The 20906-nt window shown below is 34.6% G+C and overlaps 1 protein-coding gene across 9 annotated transcripts; it reads right to left on the bottom strand.

Moving 5' to 3' along the window:
- Window positions 1-3553: 3553 nt before the first annotated feature.
- Window positions 3554-15212, bottom strand: LOC114287447 (hydroxyproline-rich glycoprotein family protein). Of its 9 annotated transcripts, none has more exons than XM_028230793.2 (7): window positions 14213-15212; window positions 13294-13716; window positions 13040-13171; window positions 12348-12529; window positions 12130-12241; window positions 11109-11261; window positions 3554-4182 (listed from the first exon to the last, which is right to left on the bottom strand). In XM_028230793.2, the coding sequence occupies exons 1-7, from the start codon at window positions 15035-15037 to the stop codon at window positions 4069-4071; spliced, it is 1941 nt and encodes a 646-aa protein (XP_028086594.2). In that variant the 5' UTR covers window positions 15038-15212; the 3' UTR covers window positions 3554-4068. The 9 variants fall into 9 exon arrangements, with proteins under 9 accessions (XP_028086594.2, XP_028086596.2, XP_028086595.2 ...); XM_028230795.2 differs by having other exon boundaries at window positions 11109-11252; XM_028230794.2 differs by having other exon boundaries at window positions 13294-13713.
- Between the last annotated feature and the right edge of the window lie 5694 nt (window positions 15213-20906).

Here is a 20906-nt window from a genome sequence, read left to right as displayed (position 1 = left end):
TAATTAGCTCAAGGCACATATTTTCTCAATCTATACACCTATTAATTTGATTATCAATTAATTTTCTCAATTCATATACTTAAAGTTACAATTACACCATTCATTTAAAACCATTGTATACACACCACTAACAAAGCAAAATTCCTTAGGGCAACTAGATTTCAGGACTAGCAAAGCCAGAAGGGATGTTACCAAGTATCCTGTCCTTGGATGTATGTGCAGTGATTCAAATTCACATTCCTCATGATTCGACAACTCCAATCTTCCTATGTATTGAGGTCTTCATTAGAATGAGTGCATTGAGATGGAGCGTAATGGAAACTAAAAGTGTCTATTGGTCAGAATATGGTCTTGAAGTGCAACCATTGCAGCAGATGGCAAAGAGGTCAGCTTTGGAGATGAGCTGTCACTATAATTCACTTATGTTGCCACGGTCCAATATACTTTTCCACTTGCTTATGTACAAATACACTACGAATAAATTTTTTTAGGGTTATAATATCACAATTGATGATATAGCTGCATTTTTTGATTCCAGAGAGAAAAAAGATAGGGTTGCCTGGGGAGAGGGATAGGAATTTTTCAGATTTAAAAAAAAGAAAAAAAATTCTATTCATTCTTTGTAATGTGTCTATGTATGACTAATCAATAAATGTATATATATATAGAGAGAGAGATGTGTATTTCCACTGAGATTGTATTATATTAGGCTCTTTAATGGTTTCTATTAAGGCATGAATTGTCTATTATGTTCTGATCTATTTTAAGCAGTGGGTGTTGGAGTTTACAAGCAATAGTTGGAGTATTATTTATAGGTTGTAATGTCAAAGATATTTTGAGAGTATTGTTTTGCAAGTAATAGAGGAGTATAGAGTGTGTAACATGCAAAGTGACAACAATGGAAAAGTTAGGGCTTATTTTTTTTAACTCAAAAGATGTACATTAAGATTTTTTGTTCTTAAAAAATGTGTACATGAAATTTTTGTATATAATATTATGGGTGTTGCTAGATGTCTATTATGGTCATTTTAATTTAAGATATAATTACCATTAAATTAAAAATTCATTAAGTGTGTCCCCTGAGTTAATTAGGTGTGTGGAAATTGAATTTTTAGGAAATTTTATTTCCACACACCTACTTATCTCAGTGCACATCATTTCTCAGTGCACACACTTAAGTAATTTGATTATTAATTATTGTTCTCATTCTACACACTAAATATTTCAATCATACCCTTAACTCATATCTTGTACACACACCACCTCAACCTTCTTTTCACACACTCTCACATTAATCTAGGCCCTCTTATAGAGTTGATGAACAATTCGTCCAAGGCCAAATCAATGTAGTAGATCTATAATCAAGAGTAAATTATGATCAAGAGGAAATTAAAGTTTTAACAAAGAGCAGCTTTGAATCCAAAAGAATTCCATCTCCATTATCTTCATTAACCTCTATCATCAAACCCATCTTTCTATTTTCTAAACAAGCCCTAGTATTTCTATTTGCAAGTTGATTAGTTGAATGAAATCTCATATGGCTCTTTGCTATTAAGATATTCAATTTGTATTTTTGCTTCATCATGATAACGATTTGGTAGTTCATATATAATGAAAATGTTAGATTTAGCCATTGCCAATTAAGGTCTGCAATGTATTTTCTCCAATGGTAGTTCATATATAATGAAAATGTTAGATTTTGCTTCATCAGCTTCTTTTCAGTTAAGGTTTGGTTTTAGGGTTTAGTTCATAAGAGTTTATTGTAGAATGTTAGATTTAGCCAATTAAAAAAGGTTTTTTTTTTTTTTTCTCTCTCTCAAAAAAAAAAAAAAAGAGTTTAATATGTAATGAAAATTCATCCACACAACCAAGAATTTTTAATTATTTTATAATGCTTTTATTTTTAGTTGGATGTATAAATATGTGATCTTAATATGTTTTGTTGACTAGAAAACTAATGCTAAGAAGAAAGAAAAAAGATCATAAAAATCTCCTAATCTACTGTGTTTGCTATTGTTTTTGTCTAAAATAAAGGAATTAGGGTTTAGTTTTTTTTTTTATTATTAAAAGATGTATACTCAGATTTTTTTTGTTTGTAAAAGATGTATATAGGGATTATTTTCATATACTATTATAGGTGTATTTTGATGTCTATTATGGTAATTTTACTTTAGGATATAATTATCATTAAAATAATGATTTATTAAGTGTGTACTAAGATAAGTAAGTGTGTGGAAATAGAATCTCTCACAATTTTCCAAAATTTTTGAAGTGTATTTAGAGCCTCCTGAAACAAACACTAACCCTGAACGTTTACATATTTACCCTCCTTGGTTAACTCTTTATGTATCCTTATAGCCAAATAATCCTTTCCAAACATTCGTGACCTGCTCAAACTATACATTTTTTTTCCTTGCAAAAAACACCAATGAACAAACCACTTACAAACCAGTAAACCTGCTCAAAATTCAATCTATAATCAATTCAAAAATAAATAAAACCTATTAAAACTCAAATGACAAAATTCTCATCCCACTTTGAGAAACCAAACTCACTCTACAATTAAAACATTGATAACGACAGAACATTATTGTGTGGTGTGTGAACCCAAAACTTATTTATCAACTGATTTGTTGGTACTCATGAATAACGTTTGATCAAGCAAAGAAAAAGAATTGGTATGTGCACACCTATTTTCTTTGACTGAGATAATAATGTTACATATTTTATATAGGCATTACTATTAAAATTCAAAAGTTACTCACTTTTTAAATTTAATCACGTGACAATTAATTAAAATATCTAAAATAATTTTTTCTTATATGTTCCATAATCATTAATCAGTTATCTCTCTTACACATCGTTAGGTCCACAAAGTGAGTTTAAAAAGTAAAATTATGTATCATTTATATATATATATATATGTGTCCCATAAAATTTGATTCGCAGAGAGAGCCAAGCTACTCTGCTTGTAACTCTTTGATTTGCTTGCTATACACACACACACACACACACACAAAAACTCATAAATGATAATAATAAAAAGAAAAAGAAAACCTGCTTGATTTGCATCCTTGAATGCAGTTTACTAGTTTAAAAAGCAACTTGAATATTTTAGCTAACGCTAATATTCAGCTTTGCGCTAACTGTTTTTGTTCATCCCAACATTCCCCACTTATCCAACTATTGCTAGCAGTTTTAGATATTAAACAGACCTCCCCATAAGGTGATTTGAATGTCGCTGATTACCCCTCTTTTGCAATCAATTTTGATATAGTATCCACCGCTCTGACTAATTGCCCACCATGTCCATGTGTGCTGCTCTTGCTCACAGGGATTACATCTTTCCTCTCCTAAGTTCCCTTCTACCAAACAAGAACAATTTCATATAGCTATAATAATTTCAGTTCTTTCCGTCTTTCAAGGGTAGGTATAGACATGGATTAGAGTACTACAAACACGATAAGAGCTGAGTTCTCACTGGTTCGATTTGTGTCCGATGTATATAAATCATCAAAGAATAGACAACAACAACGACAACGTCAACAATTCCTTGGGGCGAAGGGAAAAGTCACTCGAATAAGAAATTATTCAGCTATGTAACATAACCTCACAATGTCCTGGTCCCTAGATTTACCTGGGATCTTGATAAAACTATTACAAGGGAATTACATGAACAAGTGAAGTCAAGGCTTTACTTGAGAGGAAACCCCATGTAATACTTTGTTCCAATTAGTCCATAGATGGATCTTTGAATATAAGTCCCCAAGTCATCATCTGTTTGGACCTGCTTGGACGTGCAACTGAAGAGAGCATACTCGCCAACGAATTTTTTTATCTATGCTCAATATAACACTATCCACTCAATGTTTTATATCGCAGGTCTATGATCTCATTCTACAGCACTATCCATATTTTTCCTGCAGCCGTTAAAATGCCTTCACAAACAATTCCCTACACATTTCTGAGGGTGAGGACGGGCAGAGAAAAACAAATGAAAAAAAAAAGGACTTAGTCACTAGTCTTTATCAAACTTTGAAGTCCACACGATGAAGTCTGAAATTAGTCTTATGATGATGGTATGCCAACCAACAGTTCTTGAGATCCTCGTAGGTGTCCTGGGACACGTTGTCTTATCTCTTCAAAAGCACACAACGTTTCTGAATCAAGCCCTCCAGCAAACTGCAAGCATGTAAAAACACAAGTCATTAGGAAAGTTGTTGCAGATCCCAAGGTAGTGTCACACATAGTTAAACCTTCTTTAGTCTCTACTAAAACAAGAGTGTTATATGTACTCAACAAACATTTCAGACAAAACTAGCTTCCTAGATTAGAATTAGGCTAAATATATCCCAAATGCAGCGTAATATTGCCAGACTTCCCTGATGCAGACCCAACAACTGAGCATATTGCATCGCAAGGAGCCCTGCCTTCACGAAATACAGATTTTCTCACACCCATAGGCCATATACCATAGTGGCACATAAGTTAAACCAACTACTAGAAATGTAGAAAATGATGTAAATTTGACAGTGCATGCTTCCCAGCGTCATCTAGGGGAAGCTCCAAGCTAAATATATCACAATTTCTAAGTAGTAATTATCAACTTCCAATCCATCAAATAATAGATAAATAATGTAAACTTGGCTTATGGTAAAGGGAAATTCGTATTTATTGGGAGTTGAAGGAAAAGTCAACTACTTGCTACAGTTATAAGCTAAGTAACACTAAAGTTTGTTCATTCATTTTAAAGCTTCCATGATGATCAGCAATGTTTCAGATGCAGCCCCACATCTAACAGTATTTAGAACTTGGAAGTACTTGATATGTTCATCTTGGAACATGAAGACTTTGGAGAGCATTCCATGCATTTACAAAACACATACACAGGAAGAAACCAATCAATCTTGGTTTTAGATATGGCTATTTGCTTTGCGCAAAGCATTACACACTTAAGAAGAAACAAACACTTTTGGGCACATGTTGCAGTTGTGAGAATGTGTTCTCCTTTGTCCTTATAGGATTAGGAATTAGCGTCCTATTAGACTTCTATATATCAGTGATGTATTCATGCAGGATTAGGAATTAGTGTTCTATATAAATGGTGTATTCTTTGTCAATCAATTCAATCTAATATACAGCTTCATTAAGAAAACTTACATGGTATCAGAGCCACTGTCAGAACCCTAGAAGCCTTTTGCTATTTGCTGACTCTGAGTTGGCTCTGGTTCGTAGTTCTTCCCTTTGTTTCGTGATTGGTTCTCCCTCGCGACTGGGTCTCTGTCACCTTTGATCCGTGGCTCAGTGTGAGTCGCTGGTCCAGTGTGATCCGTGGGTCTCTGGCGCATCTCTCTACATTGTTGGATTGTGGTTTTCTAGTTCGCTGTCCCTCTCTGTCTCGCTGGTTCTCCTTAGGGCTTCGACATCGTCGCAATCGAGTCCTCTGGTTATCTCTTTCGCTCTCTCGCTCTATGGTTATCTCTCTCTCTCGTATTGTTATTAGTATCTGAGTTCACCAGTATTTGACCCAACTGTGCTAACTTTCGGATTATTACAGTTTGACCCCTCTGATTAAGTTGTTTTATACTTACCATAAACTTTGCTTTATTACAATGTCGGATACTAAAATCCAAGCCATCAAATGCAAACTCATTGGTGGCAATTATGCCTATTGGGCCAGTGTTATGAAGAATTTTCTTCTTGGTCAGAAAAAATAGGACTATGTTTCTGGTTCTGTTCCTCGACCATAGGACCCAAAGGCGGAAGGGTTTCTGACTTCCTGTGACTCTTGGGATGGTGATAACGATCAAGTTCTGACCTAGTTTTATAACTCTGTGGATGATCGTATTGAAATGATGTTTTCCAAGTAAAGTACTATCAAGGAGGTGTGAGATTATTTACTAGGTGTTTATCAGCAGTCCAACTTTGCTAAGCAGTATGAGTTGAAAACAGCTATTCAGAATGCTCGTCAGCGGGATCAGACTGAACGCTTATCTTGAGTTTCGAGAGCAGGGTCGTTTAGTGCAATTCTTAACGGCTCTCTCCCCTCAGTATGAGGTTATCCGAGGTGGCATCCTTCACCGATCTCCTCTTCCATCTGTAGATGCTATTGTTCGTAAGCTCCTCTCCGAGGAAACCCGTCTTAAGATAGCCAGTCAGCCTCTGCCTCCTTCTGTCTTCTTGGCTCCTGCCAAGCCTCCCTTGTTATCGACCCCACCTCTTCATCAGCTTCAAGCTACTGCGAAACCCAAGAAAAGACCATTAAGGCCAAATAAGTGTGCTTTCTGCCATCAGAGGGGTCATTGGAAGAACAATAGTCCTAAGAAGGGACGTCAGCCTGCACTGTCTTCTCAGACACAGTTCTGCGGTCCTACCTCGGGCTTTCCGACCTCCTACCGCTTATACTACATCTACTCCGGCTCCTGATCCTGACTTAGCTTCCTTGAGTGCTCAGGTTGCATAACTTCAGCATATTCTGTCCACATCTCAACCATCCCCATCTGCCTCTGCAACTCTCTTCATTCAGGTTTGCTTAAGTTATCTACAGGTATCCCTTCTTCTGTCTGGCTTTTTGATTCTGGTGCCTCTCATCATATAACTCCTCACATTTCCTTACTTCAAAATTGTATTCCCCCACCTGTTCCTATTACTATTAATACTGCTAATGGGTCTGGTATGTTTGTTTTGTCTATTGGGTCTGTCTTACCCTCTGCCATGTCTGCTGTTACTATTCTTTCTGTTCTTTATGTCCCTCAGTTATTTGTCAGTTTATTATCTATCAGTCAACTTGATGCGTCTGGTTTTGATATTATCTTTTCCTCTTCTGTTTATTGTGTGTACGATCGGGTGTCCAAGAAGCAGATTAGGACCGACCGTAGAGTTGTAGATCTCTAAGTGGTTGAAAGCTTGCATCTCCCCTTATCCACCTCTCCAGCTGCACTTTCCTCATTTCAGTTAGATTCACAGTCGAGTTAGTTTTACTTATGGCATTCTCGCCTCGGTCATTTGTCTGTTGACTACTTACGGTCTTTAGCTCAGTCAGGATTGTTGGGTAAAGTTTCTCCTAGTCAAATTGATAAATGTCGAGGGTATAAACTTGCCAAAATGTCAGCTTTACCATTTAATAAAAGTACATCTATTTTTGTTTCTCCTTTTTCTCTTGTGTATACTGATGTTTGGGGACCCTCTGCTGCTTTTACTAAAGGGGGTTCAATATACTACGTGTCTTTTGTTGATGATTGCACCCGTTACACATAGGTTTATTTTATGACTCATAAATCTGACTTCTACCAGATATACCGTACTTTCCAGTCTATGGTCACTACACAATTTGGGTCCACTATTAAATTGTTGCGGTCTGATTTGGGTGGGGAACACTTTAAAACTGAATTCTGTGAATACTTGGCCAACTTGGATACCATTCACCAAACTTCTTGTACTGATACACCTGCCCAAAATGGTTGAGCTGAGCGTAAACATCGTCATCTCCTTGAGATAGCTAGGTCTCATTCTCTCTGCCTCTGTTCCGACTCTATTTTGGGGCGAGGCAGTTCTTACTGCTGTTTTTCTTCTCAATCGTATGCCTACCCCCTTTCTTTCTGGTCAGTCTCCTTATGAGGCTCTGTTTTCTCAACTTCGTAATTACTCCCTCCTTCGTGTGTTTGGATCTGCTTGTTCTGTCCTTTTATCTCGTAAAGATAGGACCAAACTTAGTGTCCGGTCTATCCTATGTATTTTTTGGGTTATAGTCTCACTCAGAAAAATTATCACTGTTATAACCCTATTTCGCGTCGCCTTTATGTCTCCTACCATGTTGCCTTTCTCGAACGTCTATATTACTTTCAACTTCCTCCTCTCACTGCCCCAGTTTCCAAAGAGAATTTGGTTCATATTGATCCATTTCCTTCTGAAGTCCCGTCTGATGAGTACATCTCTACAATTCCTCCTGAGCTTGTTTCATCTTTTCCTCCTGCTTCTCCTCCTCCGTTGTTAGTTTATTCTTGTCGCAAGGCTCCTCCTCCACCAGTTGTCTCTACCCCTGCTGCTGATCCTCATACTTCTGACGACTCTGATCCTGCTGCACACCGATATCCTTCTCGAGCGCGTCATCCTCTAAACAGGTTGGGTTGGTTTAACACTTATTTTTCTGCTTCCTATCGTACCTTTTTGTCTGCTATTCACTCTTTTGCAGAACTTCAGTCTTACAATGAAGCCTATCAGGATCCTTATTGGGTTTAAGCTATGGAGGATGAGTTGTTTGCTCTACAGAAAACTAAGGCCTTGTTTGGTTTGTTTTTCTAAAAAAATTTTGGAAAAAATTCTCTACAAACAAATTTTCAAGAGTAATCAAACCAAACAAATTTTTTCAAAAAAAATCTCAAAATTTTATTTGGTTACCTACTTTTCAAAATCACACACTCTCTCTCATACACATCAAATCAATCACTTTTTTAAAACTCTCTCTCCAAAACAATTTTTCAAAACCATTTTTGAAAAAAGACAGACCAAACAAGTTTTCGTACTTTTTATCTCAAAAACTATTCTACAAACACAAACCAAACACACCCTAAAACTTGGGAGTTGGTTCCTTTGCCTGCTGGTAAGAATCTGGTTGGTTGCAAATGGGTCTACAAAGTCAACACTCATTTTGATGGTTCTCTTGAGCGCTACAAAGCTCGTTTGGTGGCCAAAGATTTCTCCCAGAAATATGGTATTGATTATGAGGAGACATTTGCTCCTGTTGCCAAGATAACTATTGCCCGTACTTTGATCTCTGTCGCTGCTGTTCGTTCTCAACCTCTTTATCAGATGGATGTTAAGAATGCTTTTCTTAATGGCCATCTCACTGAGGAGGTTTACATGCGTCCTTCCCCTGATATTCACCATTCCTCTAGCCAGGTTTGTCATCTTTAACGTGCTCTGTATGGTCTGAAGCAGTCTCTTCCTGCTTGGTATGATCGCTTTTAGACTGCTGTTACCGAGCTTGGATTTCATCCTTCTGCTTCCGACTCTGCTTTATTTCTAAGACATACCTCAGCTGCTGGTTTTGTTGCTCCCTTGCTATATGTGGATGATATGATCATCACTAGCTCTGACTCTTCTGCTATCTCTGAGGTCAAGCAACATCTCTTCTGCAGCTTCGAAATGAAGGATCTGGAACTATTGCGGTATTTTCTTGGTATTGAGATGGCTTCTTCTCCCAAGGGTTACTTTCTGTCCCAGGCTAAGTATGCCAACGAGGTTATCCATCGTACCAGACTTACTGACACTAAGTTTTCTGATACCCTCATTGAGCCTAATGTAAAGCTCAACACTACTGATGGTGTTCCTTTAGACAATCATACGTTATATCGCGAGCTTGTGAGTTGCTTAGTCTATCTAGCAGTTACTCGTCCTGATCTTGCCTATGCTGTCCATGTGGTTAGTTAATTTGTTTTTGCTCCTCACTCTACACATTGGGCTGCTTTGCTTCGGATTCTTCGCTATCTTCCAAGGCTTGCTATTCTCTTCTACTTCTTCCTCAGACTTAGTGGCTTATGCTGATGTTGATGCTGATTGGGCTGGTGATGTTAATGATCATAAGTCCACTTCTGGTTTCTATATGTTTCTTGGCGATTTCCTGATTTCTTGGAAAAGCAAGAAACAAACTATTGTTACCCGTTCTACTGCCGAAGCTGAGTATCGTGCTATGGCTCATGCTACTGTCGAAATTGTCTGGCTTCGTGATCTCTTATCTGACTTGGGCATCCCTCAATCTTCTCTGACCTCTCTCTATTATGACAACCGAAGTGCTATTCAAATTCCTCATAACACTGTCTTTCATGAACGGACAAATCATATTGAGATTGATTGTCACTTCGTCCATCAGCATTTGCAATCTGGCTTTATCTCGCTTCCTTTTGTCTCCTCGGTTCTGCAACTTGCTGACTTCTTTACCAAGACTCACACCACTGCTCGGTTTCGATTTTTTCTTGACAAACTCTTAGTGTTTTCTGCTAAAACACCTTGAGTTTGAGCGGGGGTGTGAGAATGTGTTCTCCTTTTTCCTTATAGGATTAGGAATTAGTGTCCTATTAGACATCTATATATTAGTGATGTATTCATGTAGGATTAGGAATTAGTGTTCTATATAAATGATGTATTCTTTGTCAATCAATTCAATCTAATATACAGTTTCATTCAGAAAACTTACAGCAGTATGCTCAGAGGGAATCGATGTGGTTGGTAAGTTGGGTAGAAAACTCGTGCTAGCGGGACTATTGTGTAAAATTATCAACGATATACAGGTTCAGCAATCTATGACAGAAATTAGAGCCTAACATTTGACTGTCTAAATTCACATTACCCTTTTCTTTTTCTTTTTTTGGGTTTTTTAGTTGTAAAAAAATAATTTGAATCAACAAGGGCAAACATGAATAAAACCATACAAGTCCATGCCCTTGTATATTTGAAACATTAATAAGAAACCCTTTTACAAAATTGTTTTATTCATATTTTCTTATTTTCGCTATATTTCTCCGATTATTTTAAAGATGTCGTATCAGTGTGTTCATATCATGTAGTTTCCATATCTAGTACTCACATCCATGCTTCATAGCTAACAACAAATGCCACAAATTGAAAGGTAATTGCAGCATAACCAGTCAAAATATCGTACCATACATACATCTTAACCATTTAATAATGTTTCCCCCCCATCCAGAAAACAGATGCAAGCATTCCAAGTTTTTTTGGTTGTGCTTGCAGAGAAAGGAAAGATATTCATCTAAACACATGGGTGACTCTTTCCAGAAGTTACAGTATTTAAAGTAGTGCCTTCCTACAATTTGCTGCTCTTTAGGATGAATAGAAGGTACCTACCACATACAATTATTCCACTATCTTCCCAACGGATGTGGAGACAATGCAAGGTACCAGAGCAATGTCAACTTTTGAGGTTACTGTAGTTTCCATACAATCATAAAAACAGGAACAATGTGTTGAATTTTGGTTTGCCACTTGTATGCATTGTGTATACAAGGTTTCACCCTTTTGGCATCATAATAATGCATTACATTTACTTCTAAAAAAACTAAAACAAAAAATGTGTTGGATTTCAGTTCACACACCTGGTGAGCCCTATAAGCAAAATGCACACCCTGTATCAGTAAGCCTTCTTGAGTGGATTCCCTTTCTGAATACTGCATAGATTCAAGCTCCACTAGTACTCTCCTCATGTAAATCTTGGCAAGCATCATAGAAGACTGCTTTATCTGGAGAGACTTAAATATACAGGTCGGTTTCCATACATTACATTTCAATATGGGCACACATAGAAGGCAAATAGATTGTCAATGAAGATAGATATCCTACAAGTGAAACTTCAAAGAATCCAATACTGCTCAGACAAGATCAATTAATTTTTTGGTGCACTCCAGGACAAATGGTCTTAATCACTATAATCTCTAGAGAATCAGGTTTCCAACCAGATACCATATTTCCTTCTTTAGAAGACTAAACTATAGACAACATGAGGAATACAGTGACTTCAATTGGCAGTATTCTGACAAATTTGAGTATAATAACTACAGATAATATTGTCAAAGAAGTTGCTTGACAATGTCGACAAACTCTACATCTTAGATGCATAGTCTAAAGCTTTTACAAAGAAGTAAGCAAGTTGTTTCCTTCCAATCCAACCGGTACTGCCAAGTCCTTAAACATTTTGTGAACTCATAGATGGGAAGAACATGAAGCTGACAGCATGTTGATATTACAGCACAAGAAAGGCTCAGAAATCAATATAGAACTCATACTGAAAAAAAGTGCATGTATCTCATTTAGTTTTCTATTATTAACAAAAAAGAATATATAAATATATATAATTTTCTTTGCAACATTAAGTCCGACTTATTTCTCACAGTTTATTCTAAAATTTTCTTCTCGTAAAATTTTTAGTATCTATTAAATGCACTCATAGTGTGGGTAGCAGGGGCCCAATGAGATCCTGAAACTGGAGTCATGCTTTCTGATATATTAATCTTGCTACTGACAATGTACATTATAGTCGAGGACAGAAGTATGAAACGGTCACTTCAATTCGTTTGAAGAGTAACATCTTGCAAGAAAGAGTTTTCAATAAAAACAAACCTTACTAATAACTCCAGAGTCAAGCATCCAGTTGGTTGGAATTTTGAAGTGCTGATAAGAAAGCATAACTGAGTTTCGCAGCTTAATCAACTTTTGTATGTTGTGCTCTGACCTAGCACCATGACATGGAGCAACAACTAATTAAAATCTTGTCCATTTCAAACTGGATAATTGTGGATGAAGAAATACAATGTAGTATTGTTTCTCAATGTTCATACTTGTCAAGTAAGCCAGCCATCTTCTTCAAGGAAACTTCACATGGAACACTAGCATCATCCTTGTAGGAAGAAACTTCACTTTCTAAAAGTTTGAGGCCACGATATTCAACTGCAGCTTCTCGCATGGCATCTGCTTTCTTCTCAGGCCAATTGAAATGTTTAAGCACTGCCCGCTCATCAGCCTGTTAAAAAATAAGATACTAGGCAAATAATTAAAAGAATAAAAAACAAAATACAAATCTGCTGCACCAATTAAATTTTTTACCACTAGTCAAACAGCATGTTACCATCAACAAAATAACTCTATCAGTCAACTAAGTTCTCATTTAGTGCAAAGGGATGCAAGAATTATTTAGCACAAACTAGGATACCATTTTAATAAAATCACTGTTTTACCACCTCAATATACATGCCTCTAGATTGCTCAGCGTCAATTTGCCTCCACCGTATATAAGGTGACATAATACTGTGCAGTAGTAATGACAACATAATATTTTAATAGATAACAAGATGGTGACACTGCCTTCTCAAACACTTTCTCATACATTCCTAAATGGAGTACCAGAGATGTAAACAGAACACACTGAATAGATAAAAGCAAGTGTTGAAACCCTAACAAATCCTGCAGCATGTGTTGTTATTGTCATTGAAACCCTAACAAAGCCCGTCAACTTTTGGAAAGAAGAAATTACCAATGATGAGAGTTGGTTGTCAAGCCAATCCACAAATTTCAAAACATCTTCAATATCTGTGTAAGCAGCACCCACCACTTCCTCGATAAGCCTGTTTACAAACTCTCCTTTTGTTTCAATGTCTACTTTTATCTACAAGAAGAGTCAGTCACTAACAGTTCCAACAAAGGCGGCAACATTAACAGTAACACAAATAACAAATCAAAAGTAAAATTCTTTTGAGTCATAATCGTAAGCAAAGTTCAAATGCTTACAGCTAAAAGATGCGACGAACGTTTTTGTATTTCTCCAACTATGCTACTGTGTGCACTAATGATCAAGGGCTTATCACAATTCCCTGATCCTGAAGGGTTACTGCTCCTGTCACACTTTGTTAACATGTGACGAGATTCTACAACTGGTGGATCCTTCCGGGTGATAGCTGATTTGCCAGGGGCTCTAGGTCGGGGAGGGGGAGGGGGAGGGGGATGTGGTGGCAGTGGCAAGTGGCATGCCGGAACATTGCTCTGTACATCCACGGCTATGGGTGTGGGCTTTGTAGATGGCGCCGTTAGCACCCTAGTAGGACTTCCATCGTTTATTGCCTCGTTCTTGAGTTTGGAGTGTTCCAATTTGGTGGCAATGAGCTTCTGAATATCTTTAAATCTATGACTCTGGTACTCCGCGCCAGACTCCTTCTTCATCCAGAAAATCAAAACATTAGGGAGGTGCTGGTGGGTAAACAAAAATAATAATAATAATAATAATAATAATAATAATAATAATTGAAGAGATAGGGAAATTTTTTGTTCAATTAAACACTAGAATCTGGCTTTCTTCATTCTTTTTTTTTTTTTGGGGGGGGGGGGGGGGGGGGGGGGGGTGGGGGTTTGGGTAAATGTAGAATCTGGCTTTCCTTTGAGATCAACAGTCGGAAATTTTACCTGTTCAAAAACAAAAAAAAAAAAGGGAAATTTTGAGAAGTAGTAAATCAAGTGATGATTATTCCATGGCATGCTGCATCGTAACTTAGAACGAAAACTCAACTGGAGGATGGGAAAGCCAAAGGAAGAAAATTTAAAGGGAGCTATCTCTATCGAAACACGCATCTGCGACTCGGACCATTGAAGGAGCCAAATATGTAGAACCCAAATTGGTTACGATATTAGTCAATGATGGATTCGAAATGCTCACCTGATCAGGAGGAGGAGGAGGAGGAGGAGGAGGCGTAGTAGTAGTAGTAGAGAGAGTAGCAATCTTTGAATGGGCAGCGGCAAGATCTTCGGACAGCTTGCTGTTGTGTGATTGGAGCTCTGTGTTGAAGCTCTGCGCTTTATCCAACTCTGACTTCAATTCCAATACCTCAGACTGTAAATTGGTAATCAAGGTTTCATTCCGGTCAAGCTTCTCCAGCAATTCTTCTGCCCTTTTCTTCCAATCCAAATCATCAGATTCATTCACCTTATTATTAGAGTTAGAATTAGAATTAGGATAGGTGGTGGTGGTGGTGGTGGTGGTGCTAGTAGTAAGCCGCTGCCGACTAGGAAGAGGACGAGGACGAGCGAATTGCTCGACAACAGGACGGTTGCCGGACCGACCCACGGCCTTGACCGCCTCCTGCTCAAAATAATCCTTACCCTTTTGAGATGATTGTGATGGAGATTTGGGTTTGCTGAGAACAAGGAGAGGAAGAGGCCTCCTCCTTGCCGTTTGATTATTGTTGTTGTGTAAATATGCATCCCGAGGAGGAACCGACTTGGCTCTTGGATTTGGGGATGGTGATAATACCCCATTATTATTTCCATTCTCGTTCAGATTCCCATTCAGATTCAGATTGAGGGGTGTCTGGGGTTTGGTCGGCGACGGCGAGTCCTTCGCTTTAGAGTTAGAGGAGGCGGCCCTAAGCCGAGCCGGCGTCGTCGAAAAAGAAATACCGCTGCTCTTGCTCTCAGCTCTTCTTCTTGTTGTGGTTAGTGGCGGTGGCGGTGGTGGTGTTGGAGAAATCTCTTGCTTCTTCATGGCTTGGCTTCAATCAATCTCTCGGAGACCCTATCACAACCATTTACCAACCGCCTGCAACTACACTGTATTTCTCTTCTCCTCTTTAACGAAAAGCAATAATGTTTGCGTTGACAATTAATTGATAATGGCTTCAAAATAGACCAAAAACACCAACAATATGGATGAACATTATGGGTTTTATATATATATATATATATATATATTTTTCACATAATTTTTTTTTAATTCGAAAGTTGATATTTTAAATTTTTTACAAATTAAAATAAATATCAAATTATTATATTTATTCATATATAATTATAATGATGAACAATAAGTATTTGAAGGAGAATTTCAATTATTAAAAATTTAATGAGACTTTAAAGTTTAATAAAATCTTAATTAAGGTCTCGTTTGGGAATAGATTTTTTTAATAACTTTTTGACTTTTTGACTAAAATATGATATAAAAAAAATTAGTATGTTTGGAATGACTTTTTGACTTTTTATGAAAAGATATGTAAAAAGTAGAGAGAAAAATAAAATTTTTGACTTTTTAGTATAGATTGTTGACTTTTTAATTTTTTAGTAACTTTTTGACTTTTTAACTAAAACAAGACCTAAGACTTAATAAAATATAAATTTATAAATTAAAACTTGTATGTAAATGTCCTTTTTATTTTAAGGCCTTAGAGCATCTCCAACGGTTCACCTAATTTTTCACTAAATTTGAGTAAAAAAATGACCATTTTCTCAATTTGATACAGAATGCTCCAATGGTTGATTTTCATCAAATCTGCTCTAGGGACAACTGGTTGGTTGATCGGCCGGTCGACCGGTAAGGCAAAATTTTTTTTTTGAATTGTTTAAACCTACCTATTTGAACTGTTTTAACTTTTTAGTGGTCGATCGGGGTCGACCAACTGGTTGACCGGCAAGGCAAAAATATATATATATTTTTGAATGTTTGAACTTGAATCTTTTTGTTGTCGACCGGTTGGTCGACCGGCCGGGTGACCGGTTCCTCTCCTCCAATGGTTACAAACAGTAATTTGTTGAAATCTGTATCTTGTTCTCAGTTTGATGATTTTTTTGTTCAATTCTCAATTTGATACCAGTTTGGTGAAACCGTTGAAGCTTCAAAAAGTGACTTTTTCACCAAATTTCAAATTTGATGCCAGGTTTGATGAACCGTTAGAGATGGTCTTATTTGTCATAACTTAAAAAAGTTAAAAAATCACTATCCTATTTAAGTCACATCAACTTATTTAAGTCATATCATCACTCTATCACGTCACTTCAAACCAACCCATACCCAACCCATATTTCATAAAAAATCAAAAAGTACACTTATTTAGATCATCCCAAACCAACCCTAAAGATAGTATAAATGAGAACAAGTACATTTGATAAAATATTTACAATCTCTAACATTTTTCAAATACACTCTTCTGCAATGAATGTTTCTCTTCCCTCGAGACCCCACTCACCTCTAATCCCTCTATCCCCCACAGCCAACTCATATTTTATAAAAAGTCGAAAAATGCACTTATTTAGATCATTCCAAACCAACCCTAAAGATAGTACAAATGAGAACAAGTACCTATCAAAAAAATATAACAATACTTTGTAGCCTAAATTTTCATGGCTTGAATGGCTCGAATGTCTCAAAACGATATCGTTTTGGGGATAAAACAACTTTGTTTTGATATATTTGAATCATTTAGACTACACAAATTTAAATTACCAAGCATTTTTTAAAAAAATAAATAAGAACATATCTCACTTTTTCTTTTTTAAAAGCAATTTTTTGCCTGACAATTGTTTTTACAACAATGATTCATCCCTTCTTTTCCCTCACCCTCTTTGACCCCTCTCTCTCTCATTGGTTACATTTTCTTTTTTTTTTTTCTTTTTTTTTTTCTGCTCCTCCAATCACCACCCGCCACGTGGCAAAGGGGGGGGTGAGGGGGTGACCCCCAAAAGGGGGTCCCAAGCATTATTCTTGTTTTTATTTTAAAAATTATTGAACAATGGACTTTTACCGCATTGGCTGTCATACTAATTATTAAACCTAGGTAAAATAAACAGTAATGATTCAGAATATTAATTTTAGTATTTTAATAAAGTACTGATGACATAATAAGGAGAAGAAAAAAAAACAAACAAACTAAGGCCTCGTTTGGAAACAGGTTAATTTAGTAATTTTTTTGTTATTTGGATAAAATATGAACTAAAAAAAGCTAATGGGTATGTTTGGTTTGTGTTTGAGAGATGTATTTTAGAGATAAAAAGTACGAAAAGTTGTTTAATTTGATTTTTTTCAAAAGATATTTTAAAAAATTATTTTAAGAGAGAGTTTTAGAAAAAATGATTGATTATAATTGATGCTTATCATTCACAAAATTGGCACCTAGCTACCTGCCTATGATCCCTATGATTATAATTGATGCTTATCATAAACTTCCAAATTGCATCCCCTTAAAAAAAACCAGAAAACGAACGTATTGTATTAATATTTGTTTATTCTAAAGGCTAATAATGCAACGGACCCAACTCAAATTACAACTTACTATGGGTGTGATTGGTTTTTGAAGAATTGAACATCTATAAATTATTTTTTTAGTGTCGTTAATTTAAAATTATATATTAAATAAAAAATTTAAATTATAAATTATAAATTATAAATTATAAATTTAATTTAATTAAAAATAATAAATTATAAATTATGTCTTTATAAATTAAATTTTTTTTAGTGTTGTTAAAAAATTAAATTTACATATTAAATTAAATTATTTTTTTAGTGTTATTAATTTAAAATTATATATTAAATAAAAAATATAAAATACAAATTAAATTTATTTAAAAATAATAAATAATAAATTATGGCCTTATAAATTTATTTTTTTTAGTGTTGTTGAAAATTTAATTTTTATATTAAATAAAATTATTTTTTATAGTCCTTAATTTAAAATTATATATTAAATAAAAAATATAAATTATAAATTTAATTTAATTGAAAATAATAAATTAAAAATTATGACCTTTTAAATTAAATTTTCTTAGTGTTGTTAAATTATAAATTATAAATTATAGATTATAAATTATAGATTACAAATTTAAAATTATATATTAAATAAAAATTATAAATTACAAGGGTAAAATAGTCTTTTGAACATTTATTCTTATCCAGTCCGTCTAACTAAACATTGGATTCACTAAAAATAGTTCAATCCAGACATCTAAAAATAGTCTAATCCACACATCTAATCCCATGACTAAACAAATATAAGATACAAATCTAATCCAACCAAATAATCTGGGGACAGTGTATCCAGGGACTAACAGTCTGATAGATTACAATCTCCACTTATTCAGTCCTTTCAAACAAACACACCCTACGTGTAAAATTCTTATTAAATTCCCTGCTACATAATGTGAATCCATTGCAATATCCAACAAAAGTTGAGTTATATTGAAAATGACAACTCACATGTCATAACAATGAAATTATATTATTTTTGAAAATGTATATGAAGCGGAAAACAGTGGAATTTAAGGTTAGACCTCATTGACCTTCCTGCATGAGCAAGCTATAAGTTTTCATTTTTGCTTCTAATCTTGCTCGGATATAATTTATTTTCGTCGAACAAAATTTTAATAAACTAATTTAAGTTTTCACGTAATAAGCTGCAAATAGAAGACCCATAACAAAACAAGCAACAGGTCTCCTCCCCTGCCTGCCATTAGCCAGTGAGAGTTTTGTGCAAAAACTCTTCATTAATTTGCATGTTGTAAATATCGAAAATTCCTGTTTCAATCATGAACGAGTGATGTATAACGATTTGGGTGAGTTTTGGGTGCGAGACCATGTATGGGTAGTGAGTCATGAATCAAGATCCTCTCCTTGTATTTTTTTCTTGCAAGTTCATTGGGCCTATTTTTAGGCCCAATTTTGATATTCCGAACCGTTCATATTTTAAGATTTGTTCAGTATATCATACCTGTAAAAAATCAAGTTGATCGGATATCAGAAAGCATATGTTCGGAAAACTGTTTATTAAATTCTTTAAAAAAATAGTTTTTAGTTCAAGTTTTCCGAACACATGTTTTCTGATATTCAATCAATTTGATTTTTTACAAGTATGATATATTGAACAAATGTTAAAATATAAACGGTTCGAATTATTAAAATTGAGTCTAAAAGTGTGCCCAATGAGCTTGCAAGTAAGAAATGTAAGGAGGGAATCTTAATTCTTGAAAACTGGAAGGATGGGTTCGTGTGTTGGCGGGTGTATGGTAATGGGCTATGTTTTCTAAGAGAGAGAGAGTGATGATCACTCACCTTTGCCAAGCATGGATTCCCTTGAAAACTCAAAAAGAGACCCCTTCATTTTAACTTTACCAGTAATTCCGAGTCTTCCTGTGGCCATGCATCCATGCGGATACAGTGACCATCAGTATGTTGGCGAGTGAGTGCATACAGTGAGCCCGTGATTCAATGTTTATAATAATCTATACCTATATATCTATCTATTTCTATACCATTATTACGTGAAATCCTAAATTAATTTAGTAAAATTTTCTTATCTTCATGTCAAGTGGCAATTATATATATAGTAAAATAAAAAATTATCATACATCGCATAAGTAAATTTTGAATTCAAAATTTTACATTTCATTAAGAATATACTAGTGGTCACCCGTGCGATGCACGGGATTTTAGAAAGTCAATAATCACTAAAAAAAAATTTGTTATTTGATTGCATTTCTTAATATTTTTATTTAGTTTGTGTATAAATCTTATATCACATCATTAAAAATATTAAATATATCACATTATTACAAATTTTAAAAAACTATCATCCATTCAGTAAATCATAACATATATAATAGTTAATTTATCTAAGAATTATTTCAAACAATCAAAAATAGAGTAACAAAGGCATATTATAATTAATCACAATAACTAATATATTAAATAAAAGTAACACTAATTTTGTTTAATCAATAGTAGATATAATATAATAAATTAAAATAAAATTAATTTTAATTCCCATTATATTCAGTTAGTGGTTAAAATTTTTTTGCATGCTATTTGTTTTTTTGGTTATATTGATTCATTAAACACAAATGGTTTGGAATGATTAAAAAAAAAAGTTTGGAAATGCGTTAAACTTGAATTGACAAACATAAAGAATATAAATATTTAAATTATTCAAAAAAAAATTAACATTTTAAATATGAGATATTTTCCATTTGCTCAAACTCTGAATCTAAATAAAAATAAAAATAAAATAAAATAAAAAAAGAAAAAATTTGTGGTTTGGTTCTCAAAGGAAATGAGTTCCTAAAAATAAATTTAATCATAAGTTATTTTAACAGGATAATCAATAATAAAAAATCAACTGATGAATACATTTAAAGTATAAACCCATATCCAATAAATTTTGATGTGTTCTTCATTTTCAATCTAACATCTGCACCAAAAAAAATTAAACACAAATAATCAATAAGTGAGAGAGTTATAAATTGATAACAGTAGCGCTTTTATAAATATATTAAAAAAAATCTTAATTAAATGATACATTATTAACAAAAAGAAAGAAATAAGGAAAATACAGATTGTAAGAAAAAAATTTAAAAATAAAATAATAATATCCATTTACATAAACTCAATTTCTCACAAATGCAAAAACTCATGCAAGTACACAATTCAAATGTAAAGCAAATATTTAAGATTTTTAGGCACCGAAAGGGATCAGAAATGGCTCAATGTTGGTTGTTTTCCTCCCAATCTTCTGTTCATGGTTTCTTTTGCAGGAATTTATTTTTATATTGAAAAGATTATGCTTAAACAATATATATATATATATGGAATTCTATCA

Source organism: Camellia sinensis, chromosome 6 (genome assembly GCF_055761805.1).
Source record: "Camellia sinensis isolate YWXY chromosome 6, ASM5576180v1, whole genome shotgun sequence".
Classification (NCBI taxonomy): Eukaryota; Viridiplantae; Streptophyta; class Magnoliopsida; order Ericales; family Theaceae; genus Camellia; species Camellia sinensis.
This window is presented reverse-complemented; position numbering and strand designations above follow the sequence as displayed.